The sequence below is a fragment of the Macaca nemestrina genome, chromosome X (assembly GCF_043159975.1).
Source record: "Macaca nemestrina isolate mMacNem1 chromosome X, mMacNem.hap1, whole genome shotgun sequence".
In the NCBI taxonomy this organism is placed as follows: Eukaryota; Metazoa; Chordata; class Mammalia; order Primates; family Cercopithecidae; genus Macaca; species Macaca nemestrina.
The window spans coordinates 110,320,843-110,335,680 of record NC_092145.1 but is presented as its reverse complement, the minus strand read 5'-3'; the positions used below and the strand labels follow the sequence as shown (position 1 = coordinate 110,335,680).

At 41.6% G+C, this 14,838-nt stretch overlaps 2 protein-coding genes across 6 annotated transcripts in view; one reads left to right on the top strand and one right to left on the bottom strand.

Annotated features, from left to right (window-relative positions):
• Positions 1-361: 361 nt before the first annotated feature.
• On the bottom strand, positions 362-10,589 carry LOC105493943 (A-kinase anchoring protein 4). Of its 4 annotated transcripts, none has more exons than XM_011761978.2 (6): positions 10,416-10,589; positions 8,203-8,298; positions 7,087-7,137; positions 6,360-6,539; positions 1,858-3,990; positions 362-690 (listed from the first exon to the last, which is right to left on the bottom strand). In XM_011761978.2, the coding sequence occupies exons 1-6, from the start codon at positions 10,440-10,442 to the stop codon at positions 535-537; spliced, it is 2,643 nt and encodes an 880-aa protein (XP_011760280.1). In that variant the 5' UTR covers positions 10,443-10,589; the 3' UTR covers positions 362-534. The 4 variants fall into 4 exon arrangements, with proteins under 4 accessions (XP_011760280.1, XP_011760282.1, XP_070945359.1 ...); XM_011761980.2 differs by having other exon boundaries at positions 6,438-6,539; positions 10,416-10,585; XM_071089258.1 differs by lacking the exon at positions 10,416-10,589 and adding an exon at positions 9,782-9,938.
• A 3,589-nt stretch (positions 10,590-14,178) lies between these two features.
• LOC105493944 (cyclin B3) overlaps positions 14,179-14,838 on the top strand; it is an 86,819-nt gene continuing 86,159 nt past the window's right edge. For both annotated transcript variants that reach the window (XM_011761989.3, XM_011761982.3), the window contains exon 1: positions 14,179-14,478. The gene's annotated coding sequence lies outside the window, so the exon portion shown is untranslated. The remainder of the gene's footprint in view (positions 14,479-14,838) is intronic.

The window sequence follows — 14,838 nt, the reverse complement described above, 5'->3', positions numbered from 1 at the left end:
GTGTGTAGCGAGGCAGGGTAATGGTTATACACTTTCTTCAACTAAACTAAGAAAGCTGTATCCTTGGGATTAGAAAGGGGATTATCAAGTTAGATGTGCAGTTCAGGGAGAAATAGGAAGGCCACAGGTGGGAAAACTCTAGACTGTGAATTGAGATTATTTGGACAAACCAGATTACTTAGGGACCTTGACATGGATTATATCCCTGTGTCTTTGGTGCTCAGAAAATAATCCAGGGTGAGATCGGAATACAACTCCAACACTGTGTCACCATTCCTGGAAAATGGACCAATTCCCTTCCCTTGTCTTGGAAATAGCTGACCAAAAAAACGACACAATTTTTTTAATTTTTTTTTTATTCATTTTCTTTCCCAGTTTGTTGACACCTCTTACATTCACAGGCAACTGCTCAAGTGTATTGGGAAACACAGTTGTGCATTGTGCAGTTGACTGGCCTGATGGTGGTGGTGCTCTGGCTGGGATGGAATGCTGCTAGGGGGGCTAAGATGAAGACGAGTCAAAGAAATTGTCAGCTCACAGGTTAGCGAGCAGCCAGTCCAGCAACTGTTTCCTGGCCACCTTTCCCACGGCTTCATCCAGTTGCCGTTCCTTGGCAAACTTCATGACCTCTTGAAGAAGACCTCCTACACTGTACCCCTTCTCTGCTGCTTTAGCTGAAACCTGAGGAAGCTGTGGGGAAAACAGAGCTAGTGTGAGCTGCGTGACGCTTTTTAGAGGAAAGACCTGCTGGACAAAGTGAACTAACACCCTTCTACCAGCCAACCCCCTCAACTCCTAACCTCCTCACCCACACCCACCACCTTCCCGCCCATGATTCTAGGATTAGGGTACAGCATATCATAGATCCATGACTAGAGGCTGCTGACACATCTTTCCTTTTTCCTTGAACCTTCTCTAATGTCATAGATCAAAATGCCAAAGATACTTTATTTTTTGAGCTTCAAAAACACACTCTGAAATTAGTTGTGTTCATTAAATACTTTTCACCAGATGCTGGACCCTTCAGTTAGTCTGTGCTGATTGCTAGGTCAAGGTTTGGGGTTGCCATTCCCCCACCTCCCTAAAAAAGTGTGAGACTTGGAGTACAGAGGATTGTCTGGCCTTGGCTCCTGGACTGAAAATAAGTTGGTTAAGTATTTGATGTTTCTGGAATCCATATAATGCAGGAAACCCAGCTGTCAGGTAGGGGTGTGTGTGTGAGAGAGAGAGACAGAGACAGAGAGAATGTGCACGTGTATGTGTATGAATGTATGAATGCTGGCCTCCGTGGAATCTGAGGAGCAGGGCCAGGACTAGGGTCAGGCAAGTGAGGCAACTAGGGCATAAAATTTAAGGAGACAGGACTCTCAGGGCACTTGCAGGACCCATGAGTTTGGGGGAGGAGCATAGGGAAAATAGTAAGAGACAAGTTTCAAACTGTTTCTGGTAGGTCAAACACAAAATTAGTCTATGATACTTCCAACACCTCAAGAGGGAGGGAGGAACTCCATTTTCCTTTTTTGTTCCCTCCTCTCTAGAGTACTTTGGGGGATCTTAAAACTGAAAACATGAGACTTAATCATTCCCTAATGTTTTACCAGATAGTTTGTCAAAAGGGTCACTGATGAAATGCGTTAATCTCACTCTCCTCCTCTTGGTGGAAATGCACAGGCCTTGAGGTGCCCACTTAGCTAGTGGTTCACCATTTTTGTGTCTTTTTATGAGGTGAAAGTAATTCATGAAGCACACGGTAAAGAATAGACTTGAAACTGGAATGATCTTGGGCTCAAAGTACAATGCTGCCTCCCTGCCTCTGCCCATTCCAACTTTCTTTTTGTGCCTTAATACATTACTTACCTTTTCCAGTTGTCCATCCTTATCTCCCATGAAGTAGAGCATGGGCACGTTAAACTGGGAGGCTGCAATCCACTGCAGGACAGCCTGGAGCTGCTTCTGCAAGCTATTTGTAGAGCACTGATTATTGACAATTACTTCATGTCCAAGAGAGTCTTGATAGTTCTGTGGCATTGCACTGCTGTGAATGCATCTGGTGCCCCTGAAATTGGGCTTATCTGCCGAGGCTGCTTGTTCTTCCAACTCAGCAAGGGCTGCCCCATCGTTGCTATACTTAGCCATGATAAGGCAGAGCTTCATCACAGATTCTACCAGTTTATCTATAAATTGCCAGTTCACTTGCTTCATCCCACTGATAAAGTCAAGTTCTTGATGGTCCTGGCATTGTTCTTCCCCTTTGTCAGATCTCTTGGACATGTAAGTTGCTTTGCTTGCCCTGGGCTCAGAATGCTTGTTCTCACCTTCGCATGGATCCTCACATTTGAAGGGGTTCTCATTAAGCAGTTTCTGAATCAGCATTAGAACGATGTTTGACATATCCATTTTCTGGGAGTCCAGGGGTTGGTTCTCCTTTTGACAGGTGGATGGTCCAGGGGCTCTGTGAGATTCTAGGTGTTTCACTGAAAGTGCTTTGGCACTTTGGCCACCTCCACACTTTTCATATTGAGTACTCTGAGCCATATAGCCCATGGTGGAACCAGGACAGTCTTCTTCACATGTATCTTTGCCCTTAGTCTGCTGGGTCAGATGGTACTGGATCAGCTTAAGGGCAGAGACAATCAGGTCCTTGGCCAGTGAATCTGTGGAAGCATTGATCTTTTCTCCTTTCTCATCTTTATTGCTGCATGCTTTGGTAGCCACCTTGCATGGGTTTCCTTGCTTTTGGTTCCAGATGGTCAGGCCCTCCTTGAGAATGTGTTCACCGACTTTCTCAGCACTAGTCAGCGTCTTGCATGGGTCTGATTTCATTTTGCCTTTGTCCCTCCCTTTCATTTCAGCTTTCATGGTGGAGAATTCAAGACTCTGGTTCCTGCATTTGGGATCATGGGACCCAGCTTTTAAAGATGCATATGACAGACTCTGAGACTTAGTCTCCTTCTCCTCACCAATAAGTGCACTGACCAAGCGCTTCAGCATGGCCTCCATGATGTCTGCAGCATTTTGTTTCCATTGGTTGAACAGATTTCTCTTGACAGCTGAGACAAAGTCTGAGTCAGTCATCAGGACCCCAGTAATATTATGCAGGTTCTTCATGCAGGAATCAATCAAATCGGACACAATCTCCTTGGTGTGCCTTAGCAACACCCTCTTCAGGACCACACACGCTGGAATTGGCTTCCCAGAGCTGTGCACTTTCAAGGTCTTCATGACAGAGACCATCATGTCAGATGCCACCTGATTTGCATAAACCATGAGCCCCTTGCTGATGGAATCTGCAAATTCTTTGCTCTCTCTCTGGGACATCTGTTTGTCTCCACTTTTGCTCTTGTTGGATAATTCACTATATAGAAAGCTTTTCTGGCCACCTTCCCTGGACTCCTCCTCAGTGCCACGCATTTCTGCAGCGGTCAGTTCCACAGCTTCATGGGCCATTTCAGAAGCAATCTTGCTCACAGCAGTTCGGGGACTGATTCTCTCTTTGTTCCCAGGGGATGGATAGATTGAATGATGAAGGCATTTGCTTCTACCTTCCAACTTCTCCTTGATTTCCTTATGGGCCATCTGGATTACCAGAGAAGATAGTCGGTTGACATAGAAGGAAAGGTCATCTATAGAACATTCTCCATCAGGGGAAATGACTGCTCTCTGAGTGCTAGGAGGCTTGGCTGGAGGAGCTGAAGGACTTTGATTATTGTTGGTGTTTTTAGCTGCTGCTATTTCTAGGCGTAGGTTTTGAGGTCTGTTCATCAAATAATCTATGTTCACTTGATCAGCATAGACACTGTAGCAGTTCTCAGAGGATGCTGTGTGATATTCGCCCTCTGTGTCTCCTACTTTATGTTTACAGGTAGAGGTTGAGGGGCTCAATGCATGTTGGAAACCCAAGGCATACTTCTGGAGATCACTGAGAAGCCAGTTGAGGACACTGACGGGATCAGAGGGAGCTTGTTTGAAAAGGCACACAGATCCCTCCGTCTAAAAAAAGAAGAAGACCTATCCATAAGAGTTTGGGTAGGCTATTTATTTCCCTTATTTTATTTAGAAGATGTATCAGATTAGGGATTTGACCTTTTAGAGTTTGTATGGGAACATAACATCCAGTTATATCCATTAGTACACATTCAAGCAGAAGTGGCAGCAACAAAAGTTCAAAGTATATATATGTGTATACTTAACTATATACAAGTGTTATCAAAATATGTCTGCCAACTCATATGAATATGTTGTACCTCAATGGGTCAAAAATGTGTCAGTGTGTCTGTTGTGTGTGTATATATGCATGGAAATATAGCAGTTAACATGTGTGAACATCTCAATAGATGTGAGAATGTGCCATTCTGTATTGTTAGTGTGTGAAAATGCACCTCTGTGTGTGTGTGCATATGTGTGACTGTGTCTAAGCATGTGTAACAATGTGTTGACATCATTACCTATTGTATATGTCTATTGTATAGGCTGACATGTGCATGTTAGTATGCATATTTGTACATGTGTGAATGTCAAAATATGAGTGTCTATGTCCGTGTGTCTCTGAATATGTAAATGAGTCAATTTGAGTAATCTGCATATATGTGTGTATATAAATTCACCAGTATGTATCATGCAGCTATAAATGCATTTATATATGTTAAAGCATAAATTCATATATTAACACACACATTAATATAAGATACAATTTTAATATATTAATGTATATGTATGTTAAAATATGAGTATGTGTAAACAGGTGATTGTATAATGACTATGTATATTCATAAATTGGGTATCAATTTATGCTATATTTATATGTCAATGCTTGACCATGTGTATGTCAATGTTGTACATACCCTGGTATTTGAGTATGTGTGTGAATAGGTGTGTTATTGCATTTGTGTCAACAGTGTATGTATCAATGCATACAAACAAGTGCATTAGTAAATATGTGTCGCTTAGTGTAAGTTTGTGTGTATGTCAGCATGACTGTGTATGACCATATATGTCTTTGCATAGATATGTATATTTATAAGCATGTATACCAATAGCTGAGTCTGCATGGTCACTATGTTTTGATCAAGTCTTATGCATGTAATGTGTGTGAATGTATGCTCATGCATTGTGTAATATGGGTGTTTATGTGTGTTGTGTGTGGGCATGTGACTGCATCTGATGCTGTATGACTTTGTATATATTTGCATATGTGTGTCATTATTTATGATCAGATTAAGTTTGCTACATCAATGCTTATGTGTGTCAATATCAAATGTAGCCAAGCATGTATTTATCATTGCTTGTATAAATTTTTTTGTAAATGTATATAAATGTATATGTTGATGTGTGTATCATTTTGTATAAATTTATATGTGTATATCTATGCCTGTGACTGTGTATGCCCATGTCCAGATATGTGTATATGTACTATATACACATATTCCACCCAACACTAACTGCCAAGCCCTCTCCTCCTTCTATTGCTTCATCTCCTCTCTTTTCACTGAATTTCTAGAAATGTGAGGTCATGATAAAGTCAACTTTTTGCAAACGAGCTTAAGTTACAATCAAGCAGATCTGCACTGTATGTAGGAAACATGGGCTGCTTTTCCAAAAATCAATGCCAGGTATAATTTATCCCTTTCTTAAGACTCCAAAATTGAGTTGGCTATACCGAAATAAACTGAAAACTCTTTGGATACTGTAATGTAAACTTGTTTTTCCTTCCTTAGGGGCCACTCCTTTCACTCCAAAGGAGTCTGGGGTCAGAAATAATGTTTTGGTTATAATATGAGCCTAGAGACACAGAACAAGAAACATTTGATTCCTGTGCATTAAAGTCAAATATCCTGTCCCATTACCAGCCACTCCAGGCTTGTAGGCATGAGAGGGTGACTTGTTGTATGCTCCAGTGCCCTCCCAAAGCCAGAACCCTAAACAGATGTAATTTTGGATACTTAAACAAAACCAAAAGGAGTTTGTATGTCACAGTGGCATGCAAGTCTAATTGCTTCTAACTTTAAGCTACTCAACAGCCTAGGTAATCTCTTAGACAACAGGGTAAGGACGAGGCACTCAAATTCTTGCTGGTTACAGATTGTCTCTGCTCCATACCCCTCTTTCTTCCTTGCTGGATGCTGGGCAATGTGGGGCACACAGGTCCATTACCAACCAGCAAAGAACATTACAAATAGTCTTGCGTGATTCTGATTGGACGCGTAGCTGGAAATCAGGAGAGGGCATTCTGAGCCTCTGTGATTAGTGCCATTATTAAGTACCTGTGTGTTGAACTTACTGTGGTCTTGAACTTAGGCCTGTGTTCTCTAGAATGTCATAGTATTCAAATTGATGAGCCTGTTTGACAGTAGTTGTCTTACCATGTCTGATCCAGAGTCTGCAGACTCATCATTGAGCTCTGAGAATAGAAGTGGTGGAATCTCAGAGGCTAAGTGTACCTTAGACTGGTCTTTCTTCTCAGTATCCTTGATCACGATAATCTCTTTTTCTTCCAGATTTCCCAGGTTTAAGTTGCCTTCTGAGCTGGAACCAGCAGCATCCTATGGAATTAAATGGTGAGATTCTTAGACAGTTGCTTTTGGAGATTTCTCCAAGCTGCCCCACCTAGGCTATTACTTCAAATTGTGAATGTTATGACTTCCTTTATCTTTTTTCTTTCTGCAGGAGAGGTAGGCTTCTGAGGCTATCTAGTCTTTGAAGAATGAGATGACTTTCCCTCCACAAATTACTACTCCCCACTCTGAAGATGCTCACAAAGCCATCAATCTCAAGAACCATATTCATCACCCTTTGGATGGGTTTTTTTTTAATAAAAAATAAAAAACAACTTTTCTGACATGCTGTCTTCCATGTTTTATCTTTATCAGCCCTACCAGCAACTTAAGTGGTTTCTAAAATGAGACTTGATATCAAGAGTGACAGTAAATTCAGAACCAGGGATCTTGGGCTCATGAGAATGCTGGCTTTCCCCCTGAGTCCCCTCCACCTTTCCCCTCTCTCCCCCAACATTTTCCATTTTTCATATTTCACTGATAACCCTTCTCAGCAGCTTCTGACCGATTCCGACTCTGAGCAGAGAATACGCACCTTGTAATCTTTATCTTCTACATTCAGGGTGGACACATCGACAAAACATATCTGCATCAAATTAGAAGGGTGAATTTAGAAAAACTCTAGAGAAAGGGGCATAATTTCTTTCTTGGAGATGATAATAGCACCTACCTCAGAGGGTTCTTGTGAGGATTAACTGAGACACTATATGGAAAGCATGTAAAAGCAGATTTCCTGGCACATAGTAAGTATCCAATAAATGTTAATACTGTGATTATTGTTAGGCAGACAGAATCTTAGCATTAGTACATTTCTTAAAGGAGAATACCAACCTCCTGTCAGAATGAGGCCCAAGGTACAATATCCACATGTATTAATTGAGAAAACTGAGAAGAGAAATGGCTTGCCCAACTGACAAACTTAAATGTGGAGCTTATATTAGAACTCAATTTTCCTGGCTTCCAGTTTAGGGCACTTGCTACTACACTAGTGTTTCTCAAAATTTATTTTATTATCATTAATATAGAATATTTTAAGTAGTATATGGATAAACATTTCTGCATTTAATACGCGAATTTTATTGTGCATTAGGGAGAATATATACTAGAACATCAAACCTGGGATATTATAGATAATATTTCTTAGCATGATTGCAATTTTTAAAATGTAAGTCAATTTTTAAAACATTGTAAAAATACAAATTAATTAAATAATAATATGTGTGGCATTTGAACATGATTGAAGACTGTGAAGCCCTATGAAATTACTCGAAGTTTGGGAAATAGACCATGAAGCATTTTGCCCTCCTGAGGGGTCCTAGGGTAACATTGTTAGCTAGGCAATATTATTATGACTTAAGAGGTCTTAACTAATAGGGGCTGGTTGCTAGGCAACCACCACTCCTCCCTCCCCTCAGGCTCCTCCCCAGCCTCCCCTCCCTAGGTCCTTTACATCACACCACACCCTGCCCCTCCCTTGATTTTTATCTCTGTGTGATGTATGAGCACGCTGGCCCCTGACAGACCTTGTTCAGCTTGGTTGCTTGGAGAAGTCATGGTATCATCGTCCATTAGTTTATCTTGGGTCCCAGGGATATGTATACCCATATGCCAATTTTTCCTACTCCTCGGCATGAGTCATTTTTTATCTTACCACTTTCCGGTCCTGATCTTGTTGTCCTGCTGGGTTGTAGAGATCTACCTTGCACACACCCCTGTGGCTGCGTAACCAGTCAATATCATCAGACATCTGGAAAGAGAAAGAAAAGAAAGCTGAAATGCTTATATATGGTTTTTGGAAACCGGATCAGTTTGGATAAGAATCTCTGGAGGGGTTCTGAAATCCATTTTTGTGTTTCATATATAGGTTTAGGTTAGGGACTGGTGGGGCGAGCAGTGGGGGACACATTAAGATGTTTGAACTTGATGCTCAGGATCATTATCTTTTAGCAAAATCCATAGTCTCCTTTAATTTAGACTCCCCACACCAAGTACTTGGAATCATGAGAGTATGATGACCTGGGAATCAAATTTAAAAGGAAATCTAGTGACTTTGGGGATTACATTTAGTGATTTACTTCTACCCAACTCTACTAACTAAATCTCTCTGATCTCCACATTTCTTTATCCCCTCAAGTACCTTCAAAAAACTCCAGCTCACGTTACCCCCTCTAACTTAATTCTAGCTAACTCCAGTTCAACCAGTCTTTCCCATTACACTAAAGAAAGTGAAATTAGATAAACAGCTATAACACATCACTCAAAGCCATTGGAAAAGACTAAAGTCAATAGCAGTAAATAAATAGCCCTTTTATTAAAACAACATATATAATTTCAATATATGGAACAAGATTCTGAATGGTGAGAAAACCCAGTCTAATAACCATAAATATAACACCAAGAGACAGAAATCTGAGAGAAGACCAGACCCTGATCCAATAGGATCAAGTTTAATTTATTTTAGAAAGAAAAAATAATCTCTGCCAACTTCCTTCCACCATCACCCCACCCCGGCCACCATCTCCCAACCCAGTCTGGAACTAAAAGTAAAAAGGAAATGACAGAAGCCAGTGACTGATTTTTGCTACGTAAGACCTGAGATTTATACTCAGAACACACAGTTAAGAGCTCAGTAGACTTGTTTTGGTATCTGGGGCTTGAATTTGATTTCTTTTCAAATTTTAACCAGAGAAATCGTTTTTGCCAAGTATTAGAGGGCTGTTGAATTCCCCTTCCCACCCTCCCCACTCCCACTCTCCCTTCTGCCCCTCCCCTCCCCTCTCTCCCCACTCCTCTCCCTCCCTCCCCTTCCCATCCCCTCTTTCTCTCCTTCCCCTTTCTCCCCGTTCCCTCCCCCTCCCTCCCCTTCTCTTTCTGCCTTCCTCCTTCTTTCCTTCCACCTCTTCTCTATTCCCCCACAGCATGTTAATAATAGCTATTCTCTAATGGCTATCCTTTCACATGATAATACTACATTCCTGCTCTTTACCATCCCTGCCCCAACCAAGATCTTTTTGAACTCTTCCTTCAGGAATCTCTGTGAAACCTTGAAAAAGTTACAGGAAAAGACTCCTACACACTCTGAAGAGGGAGTTTCTTTTTTTCCAAGAGCTAGATAGAGAACACTAGCCTAGTAAAAAAAGAGGTGGAGGCAGAGTCCCTCATGTGATTCAGAAACAGCGTACGTCCAAGTCCAACAGAACTGTGAAAAACAAAATTTATCAACTCATTACCTTGATGATGAAGTTCTTTTAGACGTTTGGCTGAAAACGTGACACCCAGAAGGGAGATGTGCCCCTTTAGATGGAACTGAGAAGTGCCAAGTTCTTGGGCACCTGCAGTTGGCTGCCACCCCTGCCAGCTGTTGGACCAGACTGAGGGGCCAGGCTTTCCCCTGCTGCCTCTGACCCTGGGGTGTGGCAACAGAGTTTGTTGGGTCACAATGCCTGAAACTGTCACAACCTAGGCAAAGGTGGGCATGTTGGCAAACTCAGTAAACTATTCCCATCAAAAGCACATCAGGCTGCCTGCTGTGGGACAAACTTTTTCTGGTATCTCTATGAGGGTACACACCATTTTTCTCACATTTTCTCCGGCTCACAGTCCATCAAGATAGCCCTTCTCGTTTCATTTCCTGCTAGACCTCCAGAACAATCTAATCATATCCCTACTAGAGAATCAGAGTTATGTTGCAAGAGATCTTTAGATTTACAAAGAAACAGAGAAATGTTAATCAAAATATTTTCTGGGTATCCCAAATAAAAGTATGAAAATAGAAACTTGGAGGCTGCCTTAGCAGCTTCTGTAGTTTCACGTCACCATTAAGATGCCCCCCTAGCTAGTCAAAAAGAAGTTAGATGTCCCTACCGTTGTAGTATCAGAGTAGGCCATCATGTAGGACCCTGGAATGATGTTTTCTTGTCGATTTGGATGCTGTGATGACTCTTCCAGTCTGCCTCAAGATACTGCTCTTTTCTTCAACTCTCCATGCCCTCCTACAGCCTTGACTGCCAGCTGGTACCAGAGTTACTTCTTCGTGACATCACTGTTTCTATAGAGAACAGTGACAGCACAAAGTTGGAGGGCTCTGAGGATTCTGTGTGCTCTAAGTGGTCTAGCAGGCTCTGACCTTCCCTATGAGAAATAAGTTGTCCAGAGAAAGGCTGATCTAGTTGAGACAGGGTCTCTTTTACAGACTCCTTAGGCCATGAAAAGACTTAAGCTCCACTTAATCTTTTCAATCTGGTCAGTGCTGGTTTGTTGGCTACAGTATGTGTTAGAGGTTTATCCATCACACTTTGAGATGCCTTCATCTCATCTTACTGAGTTTAGCCCCAGTTTGGAAATATTATCCCACAACCAAATGGCTCTCACTGTGCCCAAGTCTCGTCTTTCCTTGTCTTTCCTCCACATCTCCACCTTAATACTGCATGCATGTAAATAAATGTATCTGAATTAACAATCAGTTGAGATGATCCCCTAAAAGAGTTCCATATTCTTGGTTCTGCCTCCATTTATTCTTTTTCCTGTTGCCCCTGAGATTGCATCTTCTAACTCTGCTATATGATTTTGATCCTGTTAGCTCACGGTGTCAAAGAGAAACAGAGCCTGGAATTTGTTAGGGGTGGCAAGACAGATTTTATTCAGGCCACTGTGGTAGAGGAGAGAGACTTCTGATGAACAGATGTCAACTCCACTGAAACAAAAGGCAGGGTGTGCTAAGGAAAAGTACCGAAGGACATTGAGTGGGGGTGAGCTTGGTCAATGTATTGAGGCATCTGTGTTTGCTAATGGGTGCTTATTAAAGTTAGGTTCTCTACGTTCACAATGTCAGGTTTATAAAGAAAAACATAATTAAGAACTATAAAAAAAGAAATGAAGTAAACAGAGTAAAATCCAAAAAAGAAAAGAAGAGAAAAGAAAGCTAAGCTCCTGCCTTCCCATAGAGACAGGGAGACATGGACCTTGTTTTTCTTGATCATTACATTACAAAGGGATGGCTTCCAGGTTGTTGAGAAAGACAGTCCTGGGTTGTAGAAGATACATCTTAAAAGAAGAGAGAAAGAATTTACAATTGCAAGTTTTCTAAAGTACACGCTGTAAGGAAAGGGAGTCAGGGGCTGTAGTCAGGTTTTGGTCTGAACAAACAGTAAATTCTTTTGGCAGCAATGAACTGTCTCAGGAAGGCATTTTAAGGGGGGCTAGGATTGTCATCCTAGGGAAATGGCCTTTTGGCAGCATTGAATAGTCTCAGGAAGGCATTTTAAAGGGGCTGAGGTTGTCATCCTAGGGAAATGGCCTTGAGCTGATAGAAACTATGCTAGTGTTTGTTCAAGTCTCTAAGTGTGTGTATGTGTTGGGGGCAGGTGGATGAAATTGTGCTGAAAGTTGCAGTTCTTACAGGCCAAAGTTGAGGCCTAGTTGAGAAATGGGCTCAGAGAAGCCTGACTAAAGTTTGGTCATGAAGAGGGTCTTTATTGCTTTTTCCTATACCATCCTTTTGTCAAGGGGCAACTTTCGATGATTAAAGACAAAGTTGGAGCTCCTGTGTCTGGCTCATCCCTGTGGAATATGAAGCAAAGGAAGAAAATGTTTACATATTCTCCAAACACAAGAAATCATATCTCTAAGAGATTAAAAACAAAACAAAACAAAAACAAAAATTCTGTGTCTCGCAGCCCAGAAAGGAACAACCATGATTCATGCCTAGAAAATGTCTTAGTAATCCCCAAATGACAAAGAGAGAACTACTATGGATGATTAGAGCACTCTCCCAGAGCACCTGAATCCTGTCATCCTGGAGGCTAACCAGGAGCAGGTAAGAGCAGCATTTGGATGTGAAACCAATGAGCAAAATGTAAGGGAAGAATCAAGGCAGACCTGGCTCAGTCATAGGTCACAGTACATTTACTGCCTCTTCTTTCTCTTCATGAGGCTCTCAAATTGGTCTGTACTGAGTAGAGGGGGTGGAGGGCAGGTGAGGGATAAGGGATGTTCAAACAGTCAAAGTAAGGAATATATTGTATTAGTGTGTGAATACATGTGAATAGTCTGCACTTAGGTTTGCCTTTAAGAGCCAAATATAGAGATATTAAACACAAAAGCCTTGGTCATCATTTTTTTTTTCTAAGCACCATCATCTATTTTGTAACCTTGTTTATTCTACCCAAACATCTTCTCTTTCACACAAACTTGTGAATAATTGTGCAAATCAACACTTTACACTCTCAGTTTGCATTTGGCTAGAAAAAACTATGAAGATAATAAAAATGGGACCTGTGTTTATAACATTACCATGAATAATGGCAAAAGGAAATTGAATGAAGTGAACCATCAGCCTTCATGAAATCACTGTCTGGTAGTCTTGCTGGGTATCTTCCAGTCTCAGATTTACCCTACCTTTTACGTGATGACACAATGATCATTTAGAAAATGGGCAGTGATGCCAATGATTATCAGACATCATTTACTGTGGACCAATATAATTGGGAACACCACTTCTTTTTCTCCTGATTTGTTTTCCTACCATGAGAGTGCACACTGACATTCAGAGCAGCTTCATGCAACCAAAGTGAAAAATTAGTCATTTTGAACATCTTGGCAATGGTACTGTATAATTACTTCTGTCAAGTATTTGTGTTTTGTCTGCATTGTACATATTTGTTCTTTCCTATGAGTGATTGGAGGAGTGGAGGGGGAAAATAAAGGACTTTTAAAGGCTATAAACATTATCATAAAAAAATTTCAGGGGGCAACTGCTAAAGATAAGTGGAGTCTTAGGTATGTTAGGGGTTCTTTTATAGGCAGGGGCTTAATTAGGCAGCTAAAGTTCTGTTCCATAACCTTGTGGTAGAAAATGACTTATGGCTAATTTTGAGGTGTGGGCTTGGCTTGGCAGTGGCTATTTCTGGTCAGGCTTTTCCCCTTTATAATTATGAAATTTCCTTCCCCTGATTTCCTAGAACATTTGCTTATTGTCGGGATAATTCATCTGACATTTACTAAATCTGACCTTGTGGAGTTAATTACCTTTTCCTATTCCTAGATTACTTACATTACAAGCCTAGAAGGTTATCTATCTCTTTTCCATTGCATCCACCACAATACTGGGCACACAGGTGGGCTCAAGACACAAGGTTCTGGAATTTTTAGGGCAGGAAACATAATTCGGAAATCACAGCGTCATGAGAACTGTAAAAATGACCAAAAAATTTGGTTAGCTATCTGAGTGGGCAGGCTTCTTTCCCAGAGCAATAATTGTCACACTTTGGTGTGCATCAGAATCACCTGGAGGGCTTCGGTTTCTCATTCTGCGGGTTTGGAGTCGGGGCTGAGAATTTACCTGGTACTTTGTATTACATGCATTATCTCATTTAATTCACGCACAGCCTTATGAAATGCCTACCACTTTAATTATAAACGACTAGCTCGCGCGCAGAGGCCACGTGACTGGTGGGGTGCTTGGGCGCACTGGCCACTTCCATCGTCTTGGGGGTTGGGGGGCGTGTGTCTGTGTGTGTGATGATTAATATGCCTTTTATTTCATTCAGGGTCTGGAGATAGAAGAGAAATTCCCTGAGAAAAAGAAAAGTAGAAAGGTACCTACTCTGATCTTCTGGCCCCATCTGGTGGTTTCAAGTCAGACTTTAAAAAAAAAAAAAAAAAAAGCGCTGATTCGTGATCTCCCCCTGCTGGTGAGAATGGTGGGGTCAGTCCGGCAGCCTCTTGTATCGGTTATGCTGATGTGCGTTTCTGTGGAAGCTTTTCCGTTACTCTGAGGCAGTTGGGCTGAGGCGGTTGGTCCCCTCTCCCTCCGCCCCTCATCTACATTTTGATTGGCTTATTTTTGTATTGTTTTCTTTCAGTTTCCGATTGGTGGAGAACTTTCTGCTAAAAGCTTTTGTTCCAGTCCAGCTGTGGCGTGTTAAAGGTACAGCGTGTATTGTCAGTCGTGACGACAGCTTTTTGCCTTGTATATTGATTATGTATTATAAATATAGAAATATATCCTGTGTCAGGCTAGAGATGTGGGAGGAAAACTGGCTGAGGGAACTAGCCTTTAAGTAGTTTATTTCCTCCCTGTCAAACCAATAAACTTGTCTGGAACATCTGACAAAATAACCTTTAAAAAGTACTTCAGGCCAACCGTGGTGGCTCGCGCCTGTAATCTCAGCACTTTGGGAGGCCGGGGCGGGCGGATCACCTGAACTCAGGAATTCGAGACCAGCTTGGTCACTATGGCGAAACCGCGTCTCTACTAAAAAGACAAAAATTAGCTGGGCGTGGTGGC

What these genes read in the sequence shown, in the direction of transcription:
- LOC105493943 (XM_011761978.2), bottom strand. Translation starts at nt 10,442, where the DNA reads ATGATGGCCTACTCTGATACTACAACG. An exon ending in CCTACTCTGATACTACAACG is followed by an intron (nt 8,299 to 10,415) that starts GTAGGGACATCT and finishes TTCTCTTTCCAG; the next exon opens with ATGTCTGATGATATTGACTG. An exon ending in AGGATGGACAACTGGAAAAG is followed by an intron (nt 691 to 1,857) that starts GTAAGTAATGTA and finishes TTTTCCCCACAG; the next exon opens with CTTCCTCAGGTTTCAGCTAA.